Source organism: Akebia trifoliata, chromosome 11 (genome assembly GCF_017979445.1).
Source record: "Akebia trifoliata isolate Shusen 1 chromosome 11, ASM1797944v1, whole genome shotgun sequence".
Lineage (NCBI taxonomy): Eukaryota > Viridiplantae > Streptophyta > Magnoliopsida > Ranunculales > Lardizabalaceae > Akebia > Akebia trifoliata.
The window spans coordinates 47,585,332-47,609,716 of NC_141385.1; the positions used below are offsets into that span (position 1 = coordinate 47,585,332).

The window sequence follows — 24,385 nt, forward strand, 5'->3', positions numbered from 1 at the left end:
TTTAAAACATTTGATTGGACAATAAATTAATGTTGTAGATGCAAAAAAACATGCAATACCTTGAGATTTGTTCTTCAAGTTCGAGACTTCAAGATTGGATACTAAATTATTGTTGTAGATAGTTTTTTTTTTTGCATTACCTTGAGATCTGTTCTTCAAGGTTGGGATATTTAATTTCAAAGTTTTTTTTTTTTTTGGTATTAAAAGCACCCTAATTAGTAACCACTGGGGGGTTAGCTGAAGTGGTAAGACTGATTGGGTTTGCTCCCCAACCATTGAATCTCTATATGTCCTTCCACAAAAAAATTGGCTAGTTAATGTTGTACATATGTCATGTGAGATGGAACGTGTGACACAAAAAAAAAAAACCAGTTATTACCAAGGGCATCTCACATCATATCCGATTTTTTTTTAATATATCTTATATGGATTAAAAGTTTTTGAATGAATTAATTTTTGGTGAGAATGATCCATATGGTGAGGAAACCAAATTTTGTAATCTTATTAAAAATGATTTAAAAAAAAAAAGAAAAAAAGAATGAATGATTTACGATTCTTTAACTTATTTTGATGGAGAAGATATCCTTCTCATAAAAAATTAACTTATTCAAAAACTTATAACTCATGTAAGATAAAACAATTTGACTACAGTATTGCGGTGCCCTGATTGTAATTGGGGTGCCTTTAACATTACCCTTTCCGAGTTTTGAAACATGTCTGATATCACAGAAAACCTAAAACCTCAATTAAAACTCTCTTCGTTGAGAATATTCTTTGATCTGATTCTGACCTAAGCTTAACCTTGTTTATGCCAAAGTCCGAATCTCGCTGTCTCAATCCAGAGTTACGGACTCCATGGAGGTCCATGGCTTCCTCTACGAAACCCTAGGTCCTCTCTCCACCTCAACCAGCACCTCCACCACCACCAACACATCCGATTCCGACCCGCCCGAGTCCTACTCGGTTTTCCGAACTCAGATACCATCTTCTTCGTCTCCCAAGTCCCCATCTCCTTCAATCGTTGCGCTTGATTACTTCTCCCTCGATGTCGATGCCGATAACGACATCAATGGCTCCATACAACCCTCGAGTTCCCCTCTCTCGCCTGCCACCGGTTCATCCCCGGTTCGAGCCATGGAACGGACCTTGGAGCGTGGTTGGTTCCGAGCCAACAGCAAATTCAAAAGCCCCATGATTCAGCTCCACAAGGGTAACTAGAATTCGTGAACAATTGTTATTTGTTTTAAGTTATTTTGCTAAATTTTTTGGATTTTGATAATGGATTTTATTTACAGAGATAATCGATTTTTGCGAATTTCTCTCGCCTACATTACAAGAACAATCATCACGAAACAAAGCGGTAGAATGTGTTTTTGATGTCATCAAATATATATGGCCACATTGTAAAGTACGCATTGCCCCTCTATTATCCCTTTATAGTTTGTATTCGATCATTTACAAGCTAATTTATATATATTGATTCTAAAAATCTATTGGTTTGTAGGTCGAAGTGTTTGGATCATTTAAGACGGGACTTTATCTCCCCACTAGCGATATTGATGTAAGCATAAAAGGTTCTCTCTTTAATGTTTCTGTAAACAACCTTAAATAATTTTGTTGAAGATATTAAAATCTGTCGTATTTTGGATATAATATAGAGTGGGCAAAGAGACGACCTTATAGGTCATACCCAACCATGATTTGTACTTTGTTCTTCTAAGTTACATCTTATATTCGTATTCGTATAATATATGGGTATCCTCTTTGGGGTTTAGGGGGTAAAAGAGGAAAGACAGCATGTTGTACTTAACACTTTGCAGGGGTATTAATGAAAAAAGAGAAAAAAAGGGAAGATAATATAGAAAGTTGTAGGGGTGTTCTTGAAAAAAAAAGGTAGAAGATAAAAATGCAATAAAGTTAGGGGTATTCTGGGGAGGGGGAATAAGAGAGAAGACGAAAGAGAATAAACAACTGTCCTTGAGATACATTTTTATGGGGTATAAATCTCAAGGCAAATAGAGTGAGACCTACCGTTTTGTTTTATTATATAGGATGATAGAAACGGTCCCGTGTAGAAAAGGAGGAGAGGTGGGGGGATGCAATTGTGCTCTTCTTCCTTTAATCTTAAGCTCCTGTCACAACCTAATGGACTAAATAAGTGATATTGGAATTCATACTGAATAAAAAAAAAGGCTCTGTCTTTATCATCTTAGTAGCGATTCACTTCCAGAGGGCGACAATAATACAAAATTTTTCCATAAGGTGGCTAATTATCATAGGAAAATTAATCAAGCAGTCAAGTTGAAGATCAATGGGATCATGGTAGAAGGGGAAGAGGGTATCAGAGAAGGGGTAGTGGGGTACTACAAAGAGCTTTATAGGGAAAGAGAGGAGAAGAGACCACGACCCGACAATCTAGAGTTCAATATGTTAACTCAAGAAGAAAGAGTGGGGTTGGAAAGACAAATTGGTGAGGAGGAAGTGAGATTAGTTGTGGCCTCAATGGGAGGGAGTAAAGCGCCGGGGCCAGATGGTTTTACTATGGAATTTTTCAAACATTGTTGGGAGATTATAGCCAAAGACTTCATGAAGGTGGTTCGGGAGTTACAGGACAAAGATTGTTTGGATTATGGCCTTAATAGTACTTTTGTGGCGTTGATCCCTAAAAGAGTGGGGGCGGTTGACTTGAGGGATTTTAGGCCCATTAGTTTAGTGGGGTCGGTTTACAAGATTATCTCCAAGGTTTTGGCCAATAGATTGAAAGTAGTTGTGAACAAATTAATTGGCGTTGAGCAGGGTGCATTCATTAAGGGCAGACAGATTTTGGATGGGGTTTTATTGGCTAATGAGTGTCTAGACTCTAGAATTAAGGATAAGAAGGCGGGGCTTATAGGAAAAATTGACATGCAAAAGGCTTACGATCATGTGAGTTGGGATTTTTTGGAGTATATGCTGAGGAGGATGGGATTTGGATCTAAGTGGATTGGGTGGATTATGAAGTGTGTTACTTCAGTGTCTTTTTCAATCTTAGTCAACGGTAGTCCGGCTGGGTACTTTAGGAGCTCTAGGGGTTTGAGACAAGGGGACCCGTTTTCCCCATTTTTATTCCTTATAGTAACTGAGGCATTGGGGAAATTGTTCAGGAGGGGAGTCGAGATCAGGAGGTTGTCTGGCTTCAAAGTAGCCCAAGAGGGTCCTTTAATCTCGCATTTGCAATTCGCTGACGACACCATAGTGTTCCTAGAAAATTCTAGGGAACAAGTGAGAGTTCTTAGGGTTCTTTTATGTTGCTTTGAAGCAATTTCTGGGTTACATGTCAATCTTCAGAAAAGCAAGGTGTTTGGGGTTGGAGAGGTGTCGAATCTTCAAGTTCTAGCAGATACTTTGGGATGTAGTAGCGATTCACTTCCCTCTTCCTACTTAGGTTTGCCACTTGGAGCACCATACCGAAGCAAGAATATTTGGGAGGGAGTTATTGAGAAAATGGAGAAAAAATTGAGTACTTGGAAGGCTAAATATCTTTCTAAAGGGGGCAAGGTTACACTGATTAAAAGCACTTTAACGAGCATCCCGATTTATTTCCTATCCATGTTCACTTTGCCGAAGTCGGTGGAAGTAAAGCTTGAGAGACTCATGAAAAATTTTCTGTGGAATGATAAGAATGGTGGTAAAAAGTATCATTTGGTGAAGTGGAAGGTGGTTTGTACTCCTAAGAAGTATGGAGGTTTGGGGATTAGAGGTCTTAGAGTTACTAATAAAGCTCTCCTAGGCAAGTGGCTTTGGAGATTTGGAGAAGAAAGAGACAACTTGTGGAGGAGAGTGGTTCAGGCAAAATATGGAGAGAAGAGATTTGGTTGGTATAGTAATGAGGTCGGAGGACCTTATGGGTGCAGTGTGTGGAGAGGTATTCTAAAGGGTGTTCATAAGTTTGATAGGGAGATTAGATACAAAGTGGGGATGGGGGACAAGGTTAGATTTTGGGAGGACTTGTGGTGTGGATCTTCATCTCTGTCTACTCAATTTCCATCCCTGTACGCTTGCTCTTTGAAAAAGAATAACTCAGTTAGGCAGTGTCTGATTAGGGATGGGGTCACAAACTCTTGGGATCTGGGATTTAGAAGAAACTTCAATGATTGGGAATTGATGGAGGTTACATCTCTTCTAGGTCTCCTTAATTCATTCCAATGCAGGGAGAATGAGCTGGACAGGAGAGAATGGGTCAAGGCTAAGGACAAGAAATTTTTCGTTAAGTCTTTTCATAGTTGTTTACTCCCGTTTTGTAAGGTTCATTCTTTTCCTTCCGTTATTTGGTCCGCTCTTTCACCTTCCAAGGTGTCCTTTTTTGTTTGGCTTGCCTCTCGGGGTAGAATTCTTACTTTGGATAATTTGATCAGGAGGGGTTGGGCTACTCCAAATTTTTGTTTTCTTTGTTTGAGGGATGGGGAGTCTGTTAATCACATTCTTATCCATTGTTCTTTCTCCCGGGCTATCTGGATGTTCTTTTTCTCCCGGTTCCAGGTGGATTGGGTTCTTCCTTTATCTTTTTTTGATCTGTTGGAGGGTTGGAGTTTGAATATCTTCTCTTCCAGAAAGAGACTTCTCTGGACTATCCTTCCATCGGCTATTGCTTGGGGTCTTTGGAAAGAGCGCAACAACAGGGTATTTCATAGCAAGGAGAGCTCGTTCCACACAGTGACTTTAGAGATTATTGGGCTCCTGTTCCTTTGGTCCAAGATGAACAAAGCGTTTGAGGGAGTGCGCTTTCAAGACTTCTTATTTAATTGGGATTCCATCTGTGACAACTAGTGTCAATCCTTGTATTGTTTCTTTATTTTTGCTTTCTTTCTTTTTTGGTTGATTCTCGTGTGTTGTTTGGGGGCTATCTCAGCCTCCCCCTTTTTCTCTTCTTCATTTATATAATCTTATACTTATCAAAAAAAAAAAAACAATCTTAGCTAATTTTGTCAAAGATATTAGAATCTTTTGTTGTTTGGATCCAACATCTTTTTGTTCCGTACCTAGAGAGTGGGCATCTAGCTGGTCTAATAGTTCTTATCCAAACCATGAATTTTAAGTTGCACATTATATTTATACTGGTGGACAGAGAAAGTGGAAGTCCAGGGAAGTGTTTGGTGGGGGATGGGGAGGCATGATAGGGCTCTCCTTTGTTTGTCTTCAATCCTGCCACTACCTATTGTATTTTAAGTAAGCAATATTGGAATTAGTACTCGATGGAAACTTCTTGGAACGTTGATCTCAGCATATTGCTCTTATTTGCATTGGGTCTTGTGTGTTTCATCCTCTCACTACTAGGTCAAGTCCATTAGGACCTATTTGGACGGCTACAACACACCAAAAAGTTAGGATAGAGCACTAAAAGGCCAACATTTTTACTGACTCACTGCTCTAAATGTTTTAAGGTTCCCTGTTACATGCAAATTACAATACATGGGAAGTCCCTTTTTTTATTCAAGAACACACTATCCCAACCATAGTTGGCAAAAGCAAAAAAATAAAAGCCAATCACATTTTGTGTTAAATATTCAGACTTAGAAAACTAACAAATAATTTATACGGTTGCCGCATTTTAGGCGGATGTTTGGGGAGAATTTTTGGATAGTGTGTCTTATAGTTTGCCATAAATGTTGCTGATTACAGGTAGTGATTTTGGATTCAAGAGTTAGAACTCCACAAATTGGACTGCAAGCTCTTTCTAGGGCATTATCACAGAGAGGCATCGCCAAAAAGATGCAGGTTAACCAGTTCTGATGACTATGGATATAATCTAACAATCAACATATACCATTTAACATGATGTGTTCGTTTTTTCAGGTGATTGCAAAGGCTCGTGTGCCGATTGTGAAGTTTATAGAAAAGCAAAGTGGAGTAGCTTTTGATATTAGGTTTAGATTTTTTCTCCATTTTTTTTGCATAGTTGCTGCTGTTCTGAATGTGTTATTTGTTGGTATTATTTTTGTGCATTTCTTGGATATGTGATCAGGTCCCCCGCTTATTTTTCTTCTATTGATGGAAACTTATTCATGCCTTTCAATTTTCTTTTTTGATAGGCACCTTTCAAATTTAACCAGTCAATGAAATTTATGGCCATGCTTGTTTGGATATTAAACATTTGCAACTTCAAACCATTTTTTTTTTGTTTCTTTGTAAAATAACATTTTATTGAAATAAAAATAGAGAGTAGAAATACATGAAGAATTCTCATTAGAAATAAACGTTATTACATTGTAAACACCTTAACATTCATGAAAAGTTGCCTATGAAAAAATATACATGAAAAGTTAGGAACCATCTGTCATCAAGAATTTTCCTTCAGATCTCTCTCTCTCTCTTTCTCTTTTCTTTTTGATAGATAAAATTTTTTATTAGAGAAAACAAAAGAAACAAGGAGGTTGAGAAGACTTAGCTATAGTGGAAATTGAAGCAAAAGGCAAAGGAAAAACAGCCGCACCACTCCTACATTCACTCCTTGCAAATAGATACTCATCTAAACAATAGATCCTTGAATCCCCCATAAACTCTTTAAAAACTTTACTTGAAAATTTATAAACCCCAAAATACCAATAATGACCTCTTAAAGGGATGCTCCTTTCCTTGAAATACATGACAAAGGGGGTCAAACACCATAAGATATATAGTTTTTTGATGGGTAAGCTGGACTTGAACCCATGACCTCAAAATTGATTTGCAATGTGTCAAACCAACTGAGTTATGGGTCTAGGCCCAAACACCATAAGATATTTTCTCTGTGTAAATGTCCTAATATACCAACTTTGGAAAAGGGAAGGAAAGAATTGGGAAAGCACCAACTTATATTGAAAAGAAAAGGAAAATAAGTCCACACATCATGTGCAAAAGCACAATGAATTGGCAAGTTCTTTACAAATTCACCACTAGGCTTATAGAGGACACAAAAATCAATGTAAATGTTGCCCCTATCCAAAGAAGAAATTTTACGTAGGGCAATAGACTGACCATATAACCTTAAACATGATTCTTGGTCCCCAAACAACTTAAAGTTAGGAGCTCTCCATGGGAGGAGGAACTAGGGATTGATAAAAAGATTAGACCGAAAAGACTCCATCTCCACTATTGTACTACACCCATTGGCTGATCTTCATTTTATTAATAGGGATGAGAGAGATATGAGTAATTAGGTTGGCTGTGGTCTTGATCTCTCAATCGTTAAGGCTTCTCATGAATCCAAAATTTCGAAAGTCCTCCTGCCTAATAGATCCTGAAAGCACTAATTGGCAATGATTTTTTTTTTTAATTTTAAATTTTATTTTTATGAAATAAAGAACTACTTTGAAAATTGAGTATTCAGGTAAGTACCACATCAACAATCTTCCCAAAACAAAATGTAGTCCCTCTCCCTCCCCCAACCTTGAAAGTAATCCCGTTGTGAAACTCTTCACAGAATTTCAGGACACCTTTCCACACTCCATATACAAAGGATAATCTCACATCTTTACTTATAGACCCAATTTTTTTTTTTCCCCAAACTTTGTTTGAGTGACTTCTCCGTAAACTATCCTCTCTGGCCCCAAATCTCCGCGATCACTTGTACCTACAAGCGCTGAATTTATTGTTCTCATTCTCCGAAAGTCAAGACCTGCTTCATTTTAGGCAAGCAAATGAAATTCCAATTTACTGGATTTAGATAAAACTTACGGTTGCCTTCCTTATTGTTCCATGGGAAATCTCTAACAAAGATGGACTGAATAATTTTGTCAGATAACAATGACATTTTTTTTCCAAGTTGGCACTGCAACTGTTTTGCTGTTTAGGATCATTTTAGCGGATGTCCCAAAGTGGGTATCATCTTGACACACCACACAATTGAAGCTTGTTGAAAAAGACTGTTTTGGGGTTTACCCAACTGGTTCTTTAATCTATTTTCTATTTTGTTATTGAATATCTCATTTAATAATATTTGTAGAATGCAGTTCATCATTGATGCTCTAGTGTTTTTGTGTCACAGTTTTGATGTGCAAAATGGTCCAAAAGCTGCGGAGTTCATTAAGGTATGTGACTAAACCTGTTCTCCATCCCCTTTTTGAATCTGTTCCTTTATTCATAGTTCCAGATCTATGATGCATTGATGCTATGAAGCAGTATTTATACTTCTTCCTACTGAATGCTTGATCAGAAGAAAGTATTGAGTTATTTCAGCTTGCAACAACATTATCTGCTTTATTTGAGAACATACGAGATTATTTTTAGTTTTTAGTTTGAGTAGGAATGCTTGGTTAATTTGTTTCTCAGCTGTTATAGTAGCAGAAGCCAGTTGAGTGAATCTTGGAGTCCCATTCTAGATTTGTTAGAAACGTCCATTTTAGAATTGTGTTGCTTCTCCGTGACGTTTGATTGTGAAAAGCTGTCTCCTCCCTCTATGGGGCTTTAGTACCACTGCAAAGTTCATGATCTTAACATCATCATCCTGTCATTATCTATATGACTGTGTGCACCACATTAATGTTTTGAAGCTCCCCTGATGCTCGGGGAGGAGAATTGGAGGCTATTTAGCATGGATAGAGTTGATTTAACCTAAGACTGACACAGTTTTCTTTTTTGTGGGGCTCTTCTGTTTTTTTCATTTTGTTTTCCCCATTTTCTGTTTGATTAATGTAGCCCTTATTGCAGTTCACTGTTTGATTGATGTCTTATATGAGATGGCACAACACACTAAACCATAAGATGAAGCTATTCAATTGAGTGCACCCACAGAGGCACAAAATCTTAGGTTGGAGAAAGGAACAAAATAAAAAGTTGAATGATGTAAATTGGGCATACATTACAGACTAATATTCTAAGAATTCTAAGTGGTAAACTTTGATCTATCACAGGATTTGCATTCCTATTGATGTGAAAGTTCCTAAGATGTGGTTAGAAATGAAAGTCTAAAATCTAAGTAACCTAAATTCAGTCTCAAATGAACACCTTTTATGTTCACCAACTAATTCTTATGCCTAACAGTTTAAGTTTGAGATAGAACATTCCTATCTGTTCTTATTTTGACAATGATACCTGCATTGTCCTATAAAGTTGCTTACGTGTTTGCTTATTTGTTCTCTCCATTTCTCAAGCAAGTTATGTTTCCTTGCATTGTTGAAATCAGTATTATATGCTTTATTTTTCCCCCCAACTAATGTTGTTCACTTTGTGCATATTTATGCCTAAGTTGGTGTGTCATTTCTTCATAATATTTTTGGTGTGGTTGGGAAACTTCATAAATTGCTTTCCATACATTGTTTTTGTTCCAGGATGCCATAACTAAGATACCCCCATTGCGCCCATTATGTTTGATCCTAAAGGTCTTTCTCCAGCAGAGAGAACTGAATGAGGTGTGTGTTTTTATTATATGTGATTGGGAGTTATCTCACCCCCCCTCTCTTTTGGGGATGAAGCTTTTTTTATAAAATATCTAATCAAAATATAATTGTGGTATTTTTTTTTCTTTGATTTTACAGGTATATTCAGGTGGAATTGGTTCATATGCCCTCCTTACAATGCTAATTGCACAGTTGCAGGTAGGATATCTATTTTGCTCTTAAAAAGGTTTAAAATCACTTAGACCTGGGTGCATACTTGATGATAATATTTCTTCGAAGTTTGCCGAGTCAAGTTTAGCCAGATAAGCTTGTGGGGGTAGCATATATCTGGTTTGTGAGCCTAATTTTATTTCGATAATTCCCTGATGGATATCCCTTCATTGCTGACTATAATAAGACTTAGACTAGATCTTCTCCCATTCATTTAGCTGTTTACATAGTATTCACGATCAAGTTTTTAAGTGGATCGTTAGAATGGTGTAATGTTTAGGGTGTTGCTGTTTTAAGGAAATGTAACAGTGATGGGGGCATTGAGATATTATTAAAAAAAACATTGGAATAACATGTTTCCAAAATGAAATTTAAAATTCCAAATCTAATTTCAAATTTGAACTATTAAGTAATTATAAAAAAAAATAAAATTGAACTCAAGTAACTGTGAACAATGGCTGTTATAAAAATAACAGTGTTATTTTAAGTCTAAACTATGTTTTTCTCTTCCCCCTTCCCAAAAAAATAATAACACAAAATAAAATAAAAATAAAATAATAATGCTAATGGATAACGTTCAAAATGTTGTTAGTTATGTCAATAGTGGCAATTATAAATAGTTAAAGGTGTAATGGATTTTCCTCTCAGAAAAAGGGAATGGGTCCCAGCTGTTACCATTTTAATGGTTGTTACGCTAATTTTTAGATCGTGTTCTTGGTATCTTTATTCCAAATTTACAGCATAAGTTCCATGCCCTTGGCACCTGCTTTTATATTTTTTAAACTGTGAAAGTCATCCAGTTTCTTTTCCTCTTGAACACTTTTACTCTTTTATGATTATAATTATTTTTTTTGGTAATCAGATGCATTGGAAAGGACAGTATTTCCAGGGGGGCCAAGCTTCTCCAGAACAAAATTTAGGAATCCTTTTGGTATGCATTCCCTTAGCATCTATATTTTATATGCAGTTGTTTGGAGGTTTTTGTTCTTACCACGAAACTTATATTCGTTACATGCAAACTTAAAAATGCTAAAATAAAATAAAATTTACCATTCTAAAATCCATAGAATGGCTTAAGTTTTGGGGTCTAACACCGATACAAATGTTTTGAAAATGGGATAAGTTGAAGCTACAATATCCCCTGAATAATTTGAAGACTAGAATCATAAATGATAAAGTGTACGAAGTAATTTTAGATATGTGTTACATCTCACATGTGTTGCTTCTGATAATAGGTCAACTTTTTCGATTTTTATGGGAATAAGTTGAACATTTGGGATGTTGGTGTGTCTTGCAAAGGATCGGGCACATTTTTCTTGAAGTCTAACAAAGGGTAACAACATCCAAATCTCAAGTATTTATAAACTGATAATTCTTATCATTTTCAGAACATATGCTACCATATGATAAAGACTTGACTTTATATACTTGTGATCATTGTTCTGTCTTCTTGGTTAGGTTCATGAACAAAGAACGACCATATCTTCTCTCCATCGAGGATCCACAGGTAACATTGCCTCTCTTACTGATTTAGCGTACCTCCATTCTTTAAGAAACCTGCCTCAACTTGCTAAAACTCATTGAGCTTGGATTTTATCTGTGATGAATAGGCACCAGAAAATGACATCGGGAGGAACTCCTTCAATTATTCCCAGGTTTGCTCTTATACTAAAGTATGATTGCTTTGAGAATAAATTGTGTAATGGGTTCTTGTAGCTGTGTCTTTATTATTAAATAATATTTACTTGTTTTTTGATAGTGCTCTAGAGATGGTATGCAATTATGCATTTCCCACTCATCTAGTAAACAAGCAAATTTTTTTATTTTTTATTTTTAAGTATTCTTTTCCTCAGCCCATTTAAGTTTGCCAGAAATTTCTTTTACCGATTTTGAATGGGTAATGGGCTTTTAGTTACTGGTTGAATTGGGTGTCTTGGTGGACTGAATCTTTGTTTTTAATTGGGACCCATATTGAAAGGTCTTTTGAGCAACTCAGCGTAGCTTACCTTCACTGAGAATCCATTTCCTTATATTTGTTGCTGCAGATAAGATCAGCTTTCAGGATGGCTTTCTCTACGCTGACAACTGCAAAAACCATCTTGGGTTTGGGTCCTAATAGGAGCATTCTTGGAACCATAATAAGACCTGACCCTTTACTGCTAGAGAGAAAAGGCGGGGCCACTGGGGAGGTGACCTTTGATAGCTTGCTTCCAGGAGCGGGGGAACCGGTGCCGATGCAATTCCAGGATGAGCAGGACATCCTATTTAATTGGCAATTGGATGAAGATGAACCATTGCCAAGGGGAAATGGGACACTTGAGAAGAACGATGTACATTCCTCACGAAAGAGGAAGGCTTCCAAAGAGAAGCGTAAATCTGCATCAAAGGAAAATGGGGAGGTATCCAAAGGGAAGCGTAAATCTGTGTTGAAGGAAAATGGGGAGGTAGTGCAGATAAGCCATGAAGAAAATAGGTTAAGGAAAGGAAAAGGGGTGAAGAAGCGGTGGAAAAATTCTCAAGTCGCAGATGGTGGCAGTGATTTTGGTCGTTATGCTAACGGGTCTCCATGGAGTCGTAGCCATTAGAACTTTCACATGTCTTTCTCCTTTGGCATATACAATCCACAGTTAAAGTGGAAAACTGCTATCAGATGTTGGTGTCGTCAGTATCGATGGTTATAATTTACATTAACAACTAAGGCAGATGGTTCAGTGAACCTTGGGTATTGCCGTACCCATTAGTAAGACATTGTAGATGACAGAAAAATCATGATGTGTAACATATTGGTTTATTTTTATTTTATTTTAGTATATTTGTTTTTTGTTTTATATTTTTGTAATTTCAGAGAAAAGCTATTATTATTCTTTTATCTTTAATGACATTGTGCCAAGCGTGCAGGAATCATCATTTCACTAGAAGTGCGAATTCGCTATTTTCATCTTATGCAGTGCCCTACGGAACATTGTTTTGCCCCCTAAATCTATTGGCTGATGTTTTGTTGGACTTATACACTAATAATTGAGTTGAATCGACAACATCGAGTAATTAGATTAAGCTCTTTTCAAGTTGATTTCTGGTAATTGTGTTTGATCATTTTCAGCCCCTTTGCAAGTTGTTTCTAGTTCTACATTTGTTTTTTTTTTTTTCCTTTTTATCTTTTTCTTATGGTGTTGATGAGTCCAAAGAGTATGTCACAAGGGTTCAAGATTCCCGTGCGTCAATGGGAATAGCGTATTCATGATTCCTTTGGTGTTAAATGTTAATGAGTTGGAATAACAAATATATTGTGAATTTTCTCTGAGTGTAACGTTGCATCGAAATGAGATTGTAAACCTTAATAACAAGCATACTTGTTAATTGCAATAAAACAAACGATAGCATCAACTGATACGTCTTCTCTTATGATATTGCTTCAAAAATGCGACAAAAATAGGAGCCAAAAAATAAAAATAAAAAAATTATGCAGCATGTTAAATGTATTAAAGTAATTTTTTTATTTAATTATATTATTTAAAGACCTAAATATTTAATGATTATTTGAGGAAACCTCTTTAAGTTGAAAACAGTTATGGAAAACCTGTGTTATTTTAGAAAATTAGCAAAAGCTAAAAAGGGGAGGGTGGGGTTTGCTATAATCCAAGAAGATTATGCAACAAAAACTAACTTAAACCAGATAGTTTTAACTAAGGGATATTTATTTCTATTTTATTTTTATTTATTTTTATTTTTTATGTCAACTAATTTTTAGTTGGTTCGAAGGATAAAATTGTGTCACACAGGTGGGAGTCAAATCGTTGTCACTCAATTCTCTCTAACAATTGAATGGCAACGTAATCTAGGCCCTATGAACAGATTCATATTGGCTCAATTAGAATTAAAATAATGCAGCATCGTACACAATTGACCCGCTCATCTTGGCAGCGAGTAGATTTACCAGTAATCCTGGCAGGAACAAGAACCCTCTTTGAAATGGTGGAACCGATGCTTATCTCGAACAATTATTTCTCTATTAGCAACAATTGAGACAAATTTAATTGCTGAATGACAATCACCACACATTCGAAGGTTTTTCACGATCTTGATTGTCATCCCATCACTGGTGTTCATCAAACCAAATGCTACGGCTAGCTTCTCACTGTGATATCTAAGCGCGAATTCCCTCTCTTCTTCCTCCAATTCATGCATCACTGAATCTGGTTCAGGTACATAACCCACTTCTCTAGACTTCCTCATCAACTCATCTAGATATCGATAGATCTCAGTTATCTTTGAATGGGACTTATCGCCCATGCAGAACATATGGGTCACATGATCAATCTCAATTAAACTATAGCCAATTTGCTTCTTCAAGCCTCTACTAATCATCAAACTACGAACGACCTCGACTCGATCCATTCTACCAGCCAAAGCATAAATATTGGAAAGTAACACGTAATGCCCAGGGTTCTCTGGCTCTAGGGTTAGTAGATGTTCTGCTACTTGTACTCCAAGATTGAAATTCTTGTGCATCTTACAAGCCCCAAGCATTGCTGTCCATACCGCCGGTGCTGGCTGTCCACTTATTGATTCCTCAATGTATTGAATTGCTTCGTTGAGAAATCCTGCACGGCCAAGCATATCGACAATGCACACATGATGCTCTACTCTTGGCACTAACCCATAGTCTCGTCCTCATGCATGTAAAAGCCTCGTGCCCTTCTTTGACTAATCCTGCGTGAGCGCATGCAGACAAGATAGCAACAAATGTGACGGCATTTGGTGAAGGCCCATGAGCTCTCATTTGATGAAAGAGATCTATGGCTTGAACACCGTAACCATGCATCCCATAACCAGAAATCATAGCTGTCCAAGCCACGACATTACGTTCAAACATCCCATCGAAAACTTTACGAGCTTTACTTACTTCTCCACATCGTGAATACATGTTAATCAACGAAGAACCTAGAATTACATTAACATCAAAACCATTATCAATAATATAATTGCTAACCCATTGGCCTAAACTCAATGCTCCTAATTGAGAACAAGCGGATAACAAGCTCACCAGAGTTGCCGAATCCGGCTCTACCCCAACTTCTTGCATCCAATAAAATACCTCAACTGCTTCCCTAGCAAACCCATTTTGTTCATAACCAGAAATCATTGAATTCCAAGCGATAATTGTTCTTTCAGGCATCTTATCAAACACCTTACGCGCAGTGGCCAAATCACCAGATTTTGCATAAAATGTGACAAGGGCAGCTTGAACAAACGAATCTGAACCAAACCCACAAGTCAAAACATGAGAATGAATGGATCTACCATAATTCAAAGACGATAAATCGGCACAGGCTTTGATAACTGATGTGAAGGTGAAATTCGAATGCGAGAGACGGGTGAGGAGCATTTGTTGGTAAAAGAAGATTGCATGAAATGGGAATCCGGATTTAGAAGAGGCCTTAACGAGGGAACTGAAGAGGAAGGAATCGGGGTTTGGGATTGAGAAGAAGAGCTGACGAGTGTAGATGATTGAGCCAGCAGTGCAGGCTAAGGTGAGGAGTTTGGTGAGAAGGGCACGGCTGCGGTTGAGACCAGAGACGATGATGTGCGCGTGGACTTGTTGGAGGGGTTTGAGACGAGGGCCTGCCTGTAAGAGAGATTGGTAGGTTGGAGAGTGAGAAGGTGAAGGAAGGGTTGGTTGGTTTTGTTGCTTTGGTTCCATTGAAAATTGTCGTTCGAAGAAGAAAATGGCGGCAAATTGGGCAGTTCATGCCATGGTTTTGAAACTCGTTTGAGAAAGAGATGACTCGGGCGAGTCATTCCGGTCTCAAGAGGCAACTAGGTGAGATAATTGGATTTTGTATTCACTATTAATATAAAATGAGGGTAGCATATCATAATTTGATTTTGACCAATTGTAGGACGATAGTGATAATAAGGAAATCCCTAAGGGGAGTATTTTTGAAAACTTGGGATGTCTTGATACACATGACGTCTTGCGATTGGTCAATTAATATTATTTGAAATCTCGACTTAACATATATATATTTTAAATTCCTAATTGTTCCATGTTTCAATATCTTTATTTCTTGTGGAAGGGAAGGGGGAGATTTTCTTTTATTTATTTATTTATTTATTATTATTATTTTAGAATAAGAAAAGAAAATCTCTCTCCCTCTATCTGGTTAAAGGGAGGAAGAAGATAGAAGCAATGTAAATTTTCTTCTTCTTTGGAGTGTAATCTTACCAATGATGTGTAAAGGAGATATTTTAAGTGATGGAATGCAAACGGTTCTTGGTGGAATGCAAATAGTCCCTCCCCAAAACAATCAAGTTTATAAAAGGTGATTTAGACATGCCTCATCTTGGCTTCAATCTTCTCAAATGGACTTGTAAAAAAAATCAAATGCCCTCATGCATCTTTGACCCATAGAAAAAAATTCTTGGATTTTTCTTCTCCAAACAAGTCATCCTCAGTATCTACAATCTTCATGATACATTATTTTTAATCTATTCAATCTTTCGTTTTCAATTTAGCAACTATTTCATTTTCTCTTTACTCAAAAATCCTAATTTATTTATCGAGTAACGATAATTTGACTCTCATGTGGCATGCTCAAAATACACTCCTGTCGTGAGATGTGCCAAAACCCTATATTTTCTGTCATTAGGATACATAACTACACAATTTTATGAGGATGTAAAATTGTGTAACTCGAGGCATAAAATCTATGATTCTAGCACATGTCATGTTAGGAGAGTAGTTTGAGTATGTCATGTGGGAGAGTTCGATTATCACGACTCTTATTTTTCTTCTCAAAACCAATCATATTTAAGTCTTTAATTTCTATGATAAATTATTTTTAATCTATTCAACTTTATTTTCAATACATCGTTTTTAACCTAGCCTTCCTTAAGCTTTTGTATAAAATTCTATTTTTTTTTTTTTACTTTTCCAAAATCCTATCTTACCTTGGGGTTGGAAGGTTGAAGTAATTGGATTCTCTATATTGAAGATAAAATAAGATCATTTTACCAAAGAATTTCAAATGTTTGATTTTGAAAGAAAAATCAAATTTTGACCGTATATTGAAAATGCCGGCCGGTGTTTAAGTCATTTTATTAGTCTATTAAAATTGATTGAGGTCAAGAGACATTTCATGAATTTGAAAACATAGGGAGGAAGGGTAAGTCTATATTAGGTGTGTCAATGGATACCTATATCTCAGAACTAAAATCAACTAATTTGTGCGTTTCTACGTCCATTTTTGTTGGAATCGATTAGAGTTGGGTTTCATGGAATCAAACCAATAGTGAGACCTAAAATCAATAAATACTGATAAAATCTAAAATTTAAAATTATTTTATGATTGTGTTTATTAGATAAGATCGCAAAAAATAAGATTGGACATCTTAAATCAGCAATTCGAGATGGTGAATCTCTATCAGAACGGACCCTTTGACACTTAAAAAAAAAAAAAAAAAAAAAAATCACCTTCTCTCTGGTCCCAATCTTCTAGGTGTTTCTGGAAACTTTGGCAAACAACACGTTAACGACAGAGGCTCGTCCTGGCCTTGTAAAATGTGCTCAGCATTTGTGCGGTGATCTCATGGCTTTCTTCCAAAACGGCCAAAATCCAACTCAAAGCCAGACAAATAAAAATGAAATGGTTTGGGACTATATGCTACGTGTCACTAATTGAGTGGTTGATATTCATTTGTGTCGGTTTGTATCTATCGCACTATCACAATCCATAAAGAATAACGTTCACGCCAAATTTAGCACACAATATCAATAATACCCTTTTTATTTTATTTTTTCTTTAAAAGAAAATCAACATTTAAAGAGTCTTGAGTAAATAAAATTTCTTAAGAAAAGATTGTCAAAATGTCATTGGTTTTTGTTTTGAAGGTGGGAGATTATGAAAACTTTATGATCTTTTTGTCTAATTGGTCTAGTTAATAAGGAAAATATTTTCTAGTCAAGATGAAAAATGTAAAATTATTTTCATAAAATTATACACTCATTTATTTTTAACATTTAGCTCTGCCCATATAAATTTGGATACTAAATTTACTACAGTGATAGTTTTGGATTAAAAAAAAAAAAAAGAAGGGTAAATTATTTAAAGAGGATTAAATATTTTAATATTTACAAATTTTTTTTTCTTAAAAAAAAAAAAAAAAAAAAGTTGCTTGATAGTCCATGATTTTACATAGAGGTAAAATTGTTGGGATGTTAAAGCAAGTTATTAAAATGCTGGACAATCCAGTATTTTAATTATTGGAGGACATTTTTGATAAATCAATGTATTATAAACACGTTAAAATGTTGATAGTCCAACAAGTTACTAAATCGTTGGATTGTCCAATTACTTAATTTGATTTTAGTAATTATTATTATTATTATTTTTTTGTAAATATTAAAATTTTTAACCCTTTTTTAATAATCCCCGACTTGATTGGATTGTTCATTCGTGATTCATTTTCTTTCAATGGATAAGATCATCTGATCGACAAACTTAATGATTATTACACTTCTCAACTGGTTTTAAATGCTGAGTATCAATAAAAAAAATATAACCAAAATTTATTTCTGACCCTTAAATAAAAATAATCAAGATAATTTTTTTTAGAACACAAGGGTAATATTGGAAATTTAAAATGCATCTTGAATAACAACTAACAACCTACAACCGCTCCTTTATGACCCTCTCCACCGTTCCACCAGCCACATACAGATCGTTTGGTGGCGTGTTGTAATCTCAGCCACTTACCATTGAATACGACTCGGAAATATCAGCCACCAAGGCTTTAAGGGAAGTGGTGGTTGCAATAAAATATCTTTTTATGAAAAATCATTTTTTTGGGAAAATAAATTCTTAGGAAAAATAAATTATCTTATTTTATTGTAATTGAAAATGTCAGAAATACTTTTGATTTTTAGTTTTCTTTCAAAAGGGTGGAGGGAACTACTCCCATTGATTTTATTTTAGAAAAATTAAATTCTACAAGAAAAGGTTATTGGTTAAATGTTAGAATTTTCATGTAAGCATTATGATTGGAAAAAGAAAAAAAATAATCATAACAAATCTCGAGGTCTTATTTTATGGATCTTAAGGTAATTTTTTTTTTAATGGCGGATGAGACTTACTAAGTCTTTTTCCTCACTATCTTATTAAAGAAAGGGTTTATTTCTTCTTTTTTCCTCACTGTCCCTCATGTTAGGACACGTAGGCGTAAAAAAAAAAAAAGGATTTTGTTTCTACCATTGTATTTTATGAATATTTGTGATACATCTTTTTTTTTTTTTTCAAATAGGTTAATGAAAATAACCTTAATAGCCTTGATTTTCTTTCCTAATTTAATCATCTTCAACCTCTTTGAAATATGATGATGACGATAAGGGCATTGAGGTCAGTTTCCATTAGTGTATAAGGAAATACCATGGTCAGGGGGTTAATTCATTAATTTAAAAATATTAGGAGATATCTCAAATATTAAAAAAAATGTATAGGGAGATGTCAAAATGGTATAAAAAATATTAAAATGTGGAGAGCCATCATTACATCATGTCGTGGTCATCATACAACAAAACCTTCGACATGACTAATCTACGAATGAAACATGAGGGAGTTTTAAGTTATTTTTCATTAATTATTAGTGAAGATCGAGATCAAGGGGTATGTCACTATTTTGAAAATATGAGGAGGTATCACAAATCTTTACGAAAAAATATAACGCTGAAAATAATGTCTCGACTTTTTCTTTCAAGTGAAGTGGCCACATATTAGAGAGTGTAATGGTCACTCTCCTTACTTGGAATGTGGGACTAACATTCATCTTTTTTGAATATTTGCATCTTGAAATGAAGCGTAATGCATTTTTAGATCAACTCACCAACAGACCCTTCGAAGCACAATCACTTAACACATGTTAGTTTCTTGAGAATGGAACATCCTGACTTGAATCCGTCTTTGTAGTGCCCTCCAAAAGCTTAGATTATGAGGATGTCATTGAGGTCCTTCATCAAATCTATGATTGAGATGAGAAGAAAAGCAATAAATTCCTTGGAGCCACCCTCCATGATTAGGTTGACCCTTGACTCATTGCAACATAGAACTTTTTGAGGGAGTGGAACGTGTGCTTGTGGGACTAGTCTCACCAGAAAGGTGGGGATACCCACGATAAACGAGAAAAAAAAAAGATTAAAATCTTATACTTCCGATTAGTTGGGGGTTCGCTAAATGAATATTAGTCCTTTGTCCCATTTTGTCCAAAATAAAGTCCGGTAAGAAAAAAAAAAATACCCACACTAGGAGTTGAAGAGTAAACTCTAGGGTTTTTGGCTAGGGGTTAAAACAACATTTCAATCATTTTTACTAGTCTCTCACTTTAGACAAGAGTCAAGGGTTGGGTTGTGCCGTCTTTCCAAAAAGACATGGGGTGTCTCAAAATTTCTCCAAAAACTGATTTGGGCAACTAAAAATTACCCAAACTCTTTAATTGAAAAATAAATAAAAATTCAACTAATTTAGTTGAATTTATAAGGGTAAAAGTGTAATTACATATTTATTAGACAAGCTGATATTTTTGCCGCGTAAAAGTTCGAATTTACGACTTAAGCCTGTCCCCACTCTATATAAATAGTAAATACACCATCGAAGCTCAGAAGTCAGAAGTCCGTTATAGAAAATTTTCTTCTCTTTTCGCCATTTTAGGAATAAAATCTCTTTAGGGTTTTACAGATCTTTGGAATCATCTTCTGATTTCAAACCTCAATAATGAAGAAATCAGGATTCTTGGTGGTTTCTTCCATGGCTGCAATCTTTGCTTCGTTTTCTTCGGATTTCTACCATAATTCGAAGATCCAAGCTTCTTGCGAGGTAGATCTTTTATCTAAATTTGATTTCATAAAGATCTCTCGAGTTCACAGTTTTCTTGGAACTCGAAGCGTTTGCAAGAAAAAAAAATACAGAGAATTTTCGATCTTGAATTGGTTTCTTGTATATCTAACATACCTTTTTCTCCGATCTGAGAAATTTTGTGTATCTTTAGCTTATCTTTATGTTGATTTATCAGGAACGCACCTCGAGGAATGATAGAGACAATTCTTCTTCAGCGAAATCAACAACATCGATGGATAGATTCGCACCACGATTCGACGGCTTAAGATTCATCGAAACACTTGTTACAGCTCATAGATGAGCAAATCAGGAGAATAATTGAAGATTTTGTTGAAGAAACATGGTGAGAAATCTATAAAGAAGTCCTCAAACAATTTTGGTTAGAATTTTTTTGTTTTTTGTTTTTTGTTGGTGAAAGATGATAGATGTTATGCTGTATTTGAGGTTCTCTGTTAAATTGCAAAATAATAATATTATTAATCGGTTTTGTTATTAATCCCCCATTTTTAATAAAGAATTTTAGTATTGTAGATGAGGTTTGAGGCTCTTCATCAACAATGGCTGAGATGGGACGATACTCCTAGGGATTCCCAATAAATCAGTTCTTATCACTAAGAAGCTTAAACTGTTCAATATTTGTCCATGTTGTGGCAAATCTAAAATGTGTTCCAAGGATTTACATGTACTAGTGAGCAAATGGGGGAAAAACGCCACAACGGATCGGGCTTGGACTGGATTTGTACTAAATTGGCACCAAGACGATATGAACATAATTAGATCCAGACCCGATTGAATTTGCCAAATTAAGTTCTGGATGCAATTCGATTGTCAAAATTAATATAATCTTAAACATTTAATCAGTTGTATTTTTTTTATTTATTTATCTAAATCCTAATTTTAATACATATGTAGCATTGGATTTCAAAAGGTTGATCAAATTAAGCAATAACACTGATAGGATCCAAAGTTATTGGATTGGGAGTTTCGATCCATTTACAAGCCTAATCACACGCCACTTAGCTACCTTTTGTTTGCAAGTCTAAGCAAAAAAAAATCTTCATTTTTTTTTTTATGAAATAAAAAATCCTCAATTTTTTTTGACAACTTGCAAGTTCCCTAGAATCTTGTTAGGGTCTCTTTGTTATAGATTCCAACTTTTGTTTTAGGACTTTGTATTTAGAAGAAGCAGAAACTCAGAGTCTGAAAAGGTGTGTCCAGGTGAATCTTGTTTATTACGTAAGTTGACGAAGTAGTATGGAGAAGTTGAATTGATTCGATTGTTTAATCGATGAGTTGAAGAAGAAAGAGGGGTGAAATTATTGTTTCACTCATACGTTATTTGTTGATGACTTCTTATAGTGGCTCGTGCATGAATACAGCCTCAACAAGTTTCCCAAAAGCGCAATTTTGGAGTTCCTGCAAAAGCTAGTGAAGTAGAAGTCATTATTAACAAACATGCTTCTCCAACTTTTTCGATTTAAGCAAAAAAAGCCTTAACAAACAAATCCTCAATAAAACAGAGGATTTAGACGACAAATGGTTCCAAAGTAGAGAAAAATCTCAATGGAGAACTGAAACCAGCCGAAATTTATGTGCACATGGGACAACAACACACTTTTTTTTTTCCCCTCATGGAGAATGCCTAGATATGTGTTTCTAGTTTGTAAGCATTGATAGGTGAAAATAGAAAAAACAAACTAGCTTCTTCCCAACATTTCTAGAAATCTGTCCTGTAAACTTAGAGAGGCACGCAGTCTACAAAGAAACAAACCATCATTCACAAAAGGCATCTAATAAGCATTGAATTAGATGCAAGTCTGACCTGCACAATTCTAATCACTTTTGATGGGGGTTAGAATTTTCAAATTGGGCTGGTTTTTTTGTGAGGATAATCATTGGCTCCCTGACCTTGGCTGTCGAATCTGACCCACATCTACGAGCACCCTCCTTCTCTCCTCTCTGCCGGGATAAAGGAAGCTTCCCTCCTCTCTGCCGGGAAACAAAGAAGCTTCCCGAGGGTTAGGATCAAGGGCTGGTCGAGCTAGCTCATATTACATTGACCCTCCTCTCTTGCATTGACTAAGCCCCGTTTGCATTGGATCTAATCAGACCCGGAACAGAACATGACTACACTAGAGATGAAGTCGGCTTTTCAGCCTACTCCTTTATAGTGTAGTTCCGTCAGGGCCGCACCGTCAAGTGTAGTTCCGTCAGGGTAGACATTCGACTATTCCCTTATCGGCTTGGGCTATCTCTTCTCGGCAAGCGAAGGGAAGCGTGTCCCATATTCATGTGGGTCAGATTCCCAAAATGTGATCAACTTTTGATTCCGGCTCACTATTCATTTTATTTCGCACAACGTGATAAATAACATATAACTTTCCAGTGCCTATGTGACTTTGCAGTCAATTTGAAAAATATAGGGGCTATCTCCAATATTAATTAAAATAGTGGGTTATGAAAAAAAAATTAGTGGGGACTATAACCCCCACTCATCTCTACGTAGCTCTGCCCCTTTTTTCTAGTGACAATCTCGTAGGTTGGGTACTTTTAGCAAGATTGTCACTATATAAATCAGCAAGATTGTCACTTCGGAATAAAAATGACAATATTCGAGATTATCACTTTAAAACTGCAAGATCGTCACTTGAAAAATCTGCTAACTCGTAGTTCACGTTTGAGAATTAAAAGGAGCAATTACCCAGAATCAGAATTTTTTCATTTCGAGCTTAAAAAATGGCAATTTGCCCTTCCAAATTTGATTGTTTAGTGGCTGTCCCTTTGACCCTTTGTCATTTTAAAACCTAAAGGGCTGTCATTTGGACAAGGTGGCAGTCCTCTTGGCCCAAGTGAGGACTTAGATCCAAACTCTATATGGTCCTACGATCCATATTAGGGGTGCAACTTGGTTCGGTTTGATTTAGTTTGAGGTCAAATTGGAACCAAACCAGCATAGGTCGATTCCACAAAATGAGAACCAGAATCGAATTAATTTCCATTGGAACCAAACCAACCCAAACTGAATTCAAGTCGGTTTGAGTTCTACAGGTTGCCCATATTGTATAAATTGTAAATAATATTTTTTAATGAAAAAATAAATATATATTAAACATAAAATTTTATACAATAAATCACTAATCTTTTCATAAAAAGTCATTAATTTATCCATAAAAAATCACTAATCTATGTACTAACTCCTAAAATAATTCATAATATATAAAGATATTTATTTATTTATTGCATAGGGGTTTGGTTCTATACAAGTTTGATCCGAGAACCAAATCAAATTGATCGGTTCTCCATTTTCATAATCTGGAATTGAACCGCAACTTGTTCCAAACTGAACCAAACCACTCCAAAGCTATCAGTTTGGTTTTGTTCTCGATTTGAATTGAACCAAGTTGCACCCCTAATCCATATAACATTTTTCACACACATGGCTTGGTAGATGAGTTAGTAATTAGTAGGTGAAGGTAGCTTTTGAGTAGGAGTGCAACTTGGTTTGGTTTGAGGTCAAATTGGAACCGAACTAACATACGTCGGCTCCACTAAATAAGAATCATAATTGATTCTATGGATTGTCAATATTTTATTAATTGTAAGTAATATTTTTTAATGAAAAAACAAACATAAAATTTCATACAATAATCACTAATCTTTCCATAAAAAATCATTAGTTTATCCATAAAAATCACTAATATATGTCATAACTCCTAGAATAATTCATAATAATTACCACACACACACACACACACATATATATATATATATATATATATATATATATATATATATCACATAGGGGTTAATCAAGAATCGAATCACCCCAAAACTATCGGTATGGTTCGATTCTCGGTTTGAATCGGACCAAGTTGCACTCTTACTTTTGAGCCTAGGTTCTCAGATTAAGGGAGCACCTTGCCAATGATAGTACCT

At 35.7% G+C, this 24,385-nt stretch overlaps 2 protein-coding genes and 1 long non-coding RNA gene across 5 annotated transcripts; 2 read left to right on the plus strand and 1 right to left on the minus strand.

Moving 5' to 3' along the window:
• Positions 1 to 690: 690 nt before the first annotated feature.
• Positions 691 to 12,391, plus strand: LOC147392224 (Nucleotidyltransferase family protein). Its single transcript, XM_086458227.1, has 13 exons — positions 691 to 1,210; positions 1,296 to 1,408; positions 1,505 to 1,561; positions 5,659 to 5,754; positions 5,833 to 5,903; positions 8,003 to 8,045; positions 9,285 to 9,365; positions 9,492 to 9,551; positions 10,426 to 10,494; positions 10,799 to 10,896; positions 11,022 to 11,070; positions 11,174 to 11,218; positions 11,609 to 12,391. The coding sequence occupies exons 1-13, from the start codon at positions 856 to 858 to the stop codon at positions 12,146 to 12,148; spliced, it is 1,677 nt and encodes a 558-aa protein (XP_086314353.1). The 5' UTR covers positions 691 to 855; the 3' UTR covers positions 12,149 to 12,391.
• Positions 12,392 to 13,346: 955 nt separating this feature from the next.
• LOC147392225 (pentatricopeptide repeat-containing protein At2g33760-like) lies at positions 13,347 to 15,611 on the minus strand. The gene is given in 2 exon segments (XM_086417200.1): positions 13,347 to 14,231; positions 14,233 to 15,611. Coding segments are annotated over 2 exon segments (1,770 nt in total). The 5' UTR covers positions 15,265 to 15,611; the 3' UTR covers positions 13,347 to 13,493.
• A 4,599-nt stretch (positions 15,612 to 20,210) lies between these two features.
• On the plus strand, positions 20,211 to 21,376 carry LOC147392226 (uncharacterized). 3 transcript variants are annotated; one of them, XR_015170270.1, is made up of 3 exons: positions 20,211 to 20,428; positions 20,625 to 20,792; positions 20,973 to 21,376. It is a non-coding gene; the product is annotated as an uncharacterized LOC147392226 (long non-coding RNA). The 3 variants fall into 3 exon arrangements; XR_015170269.1 differs by having other exon boundaries at positions 20,981 to 21,376; XR_015170268.1 differs by lacking the exon at positions 20,973 to 21,376 and having other exon boundaries at positions 20,625 to 20,945.
• The last annotated feature ends 3,009 nt before the right edge of the window (positions 21,377 to 24,385 follow it).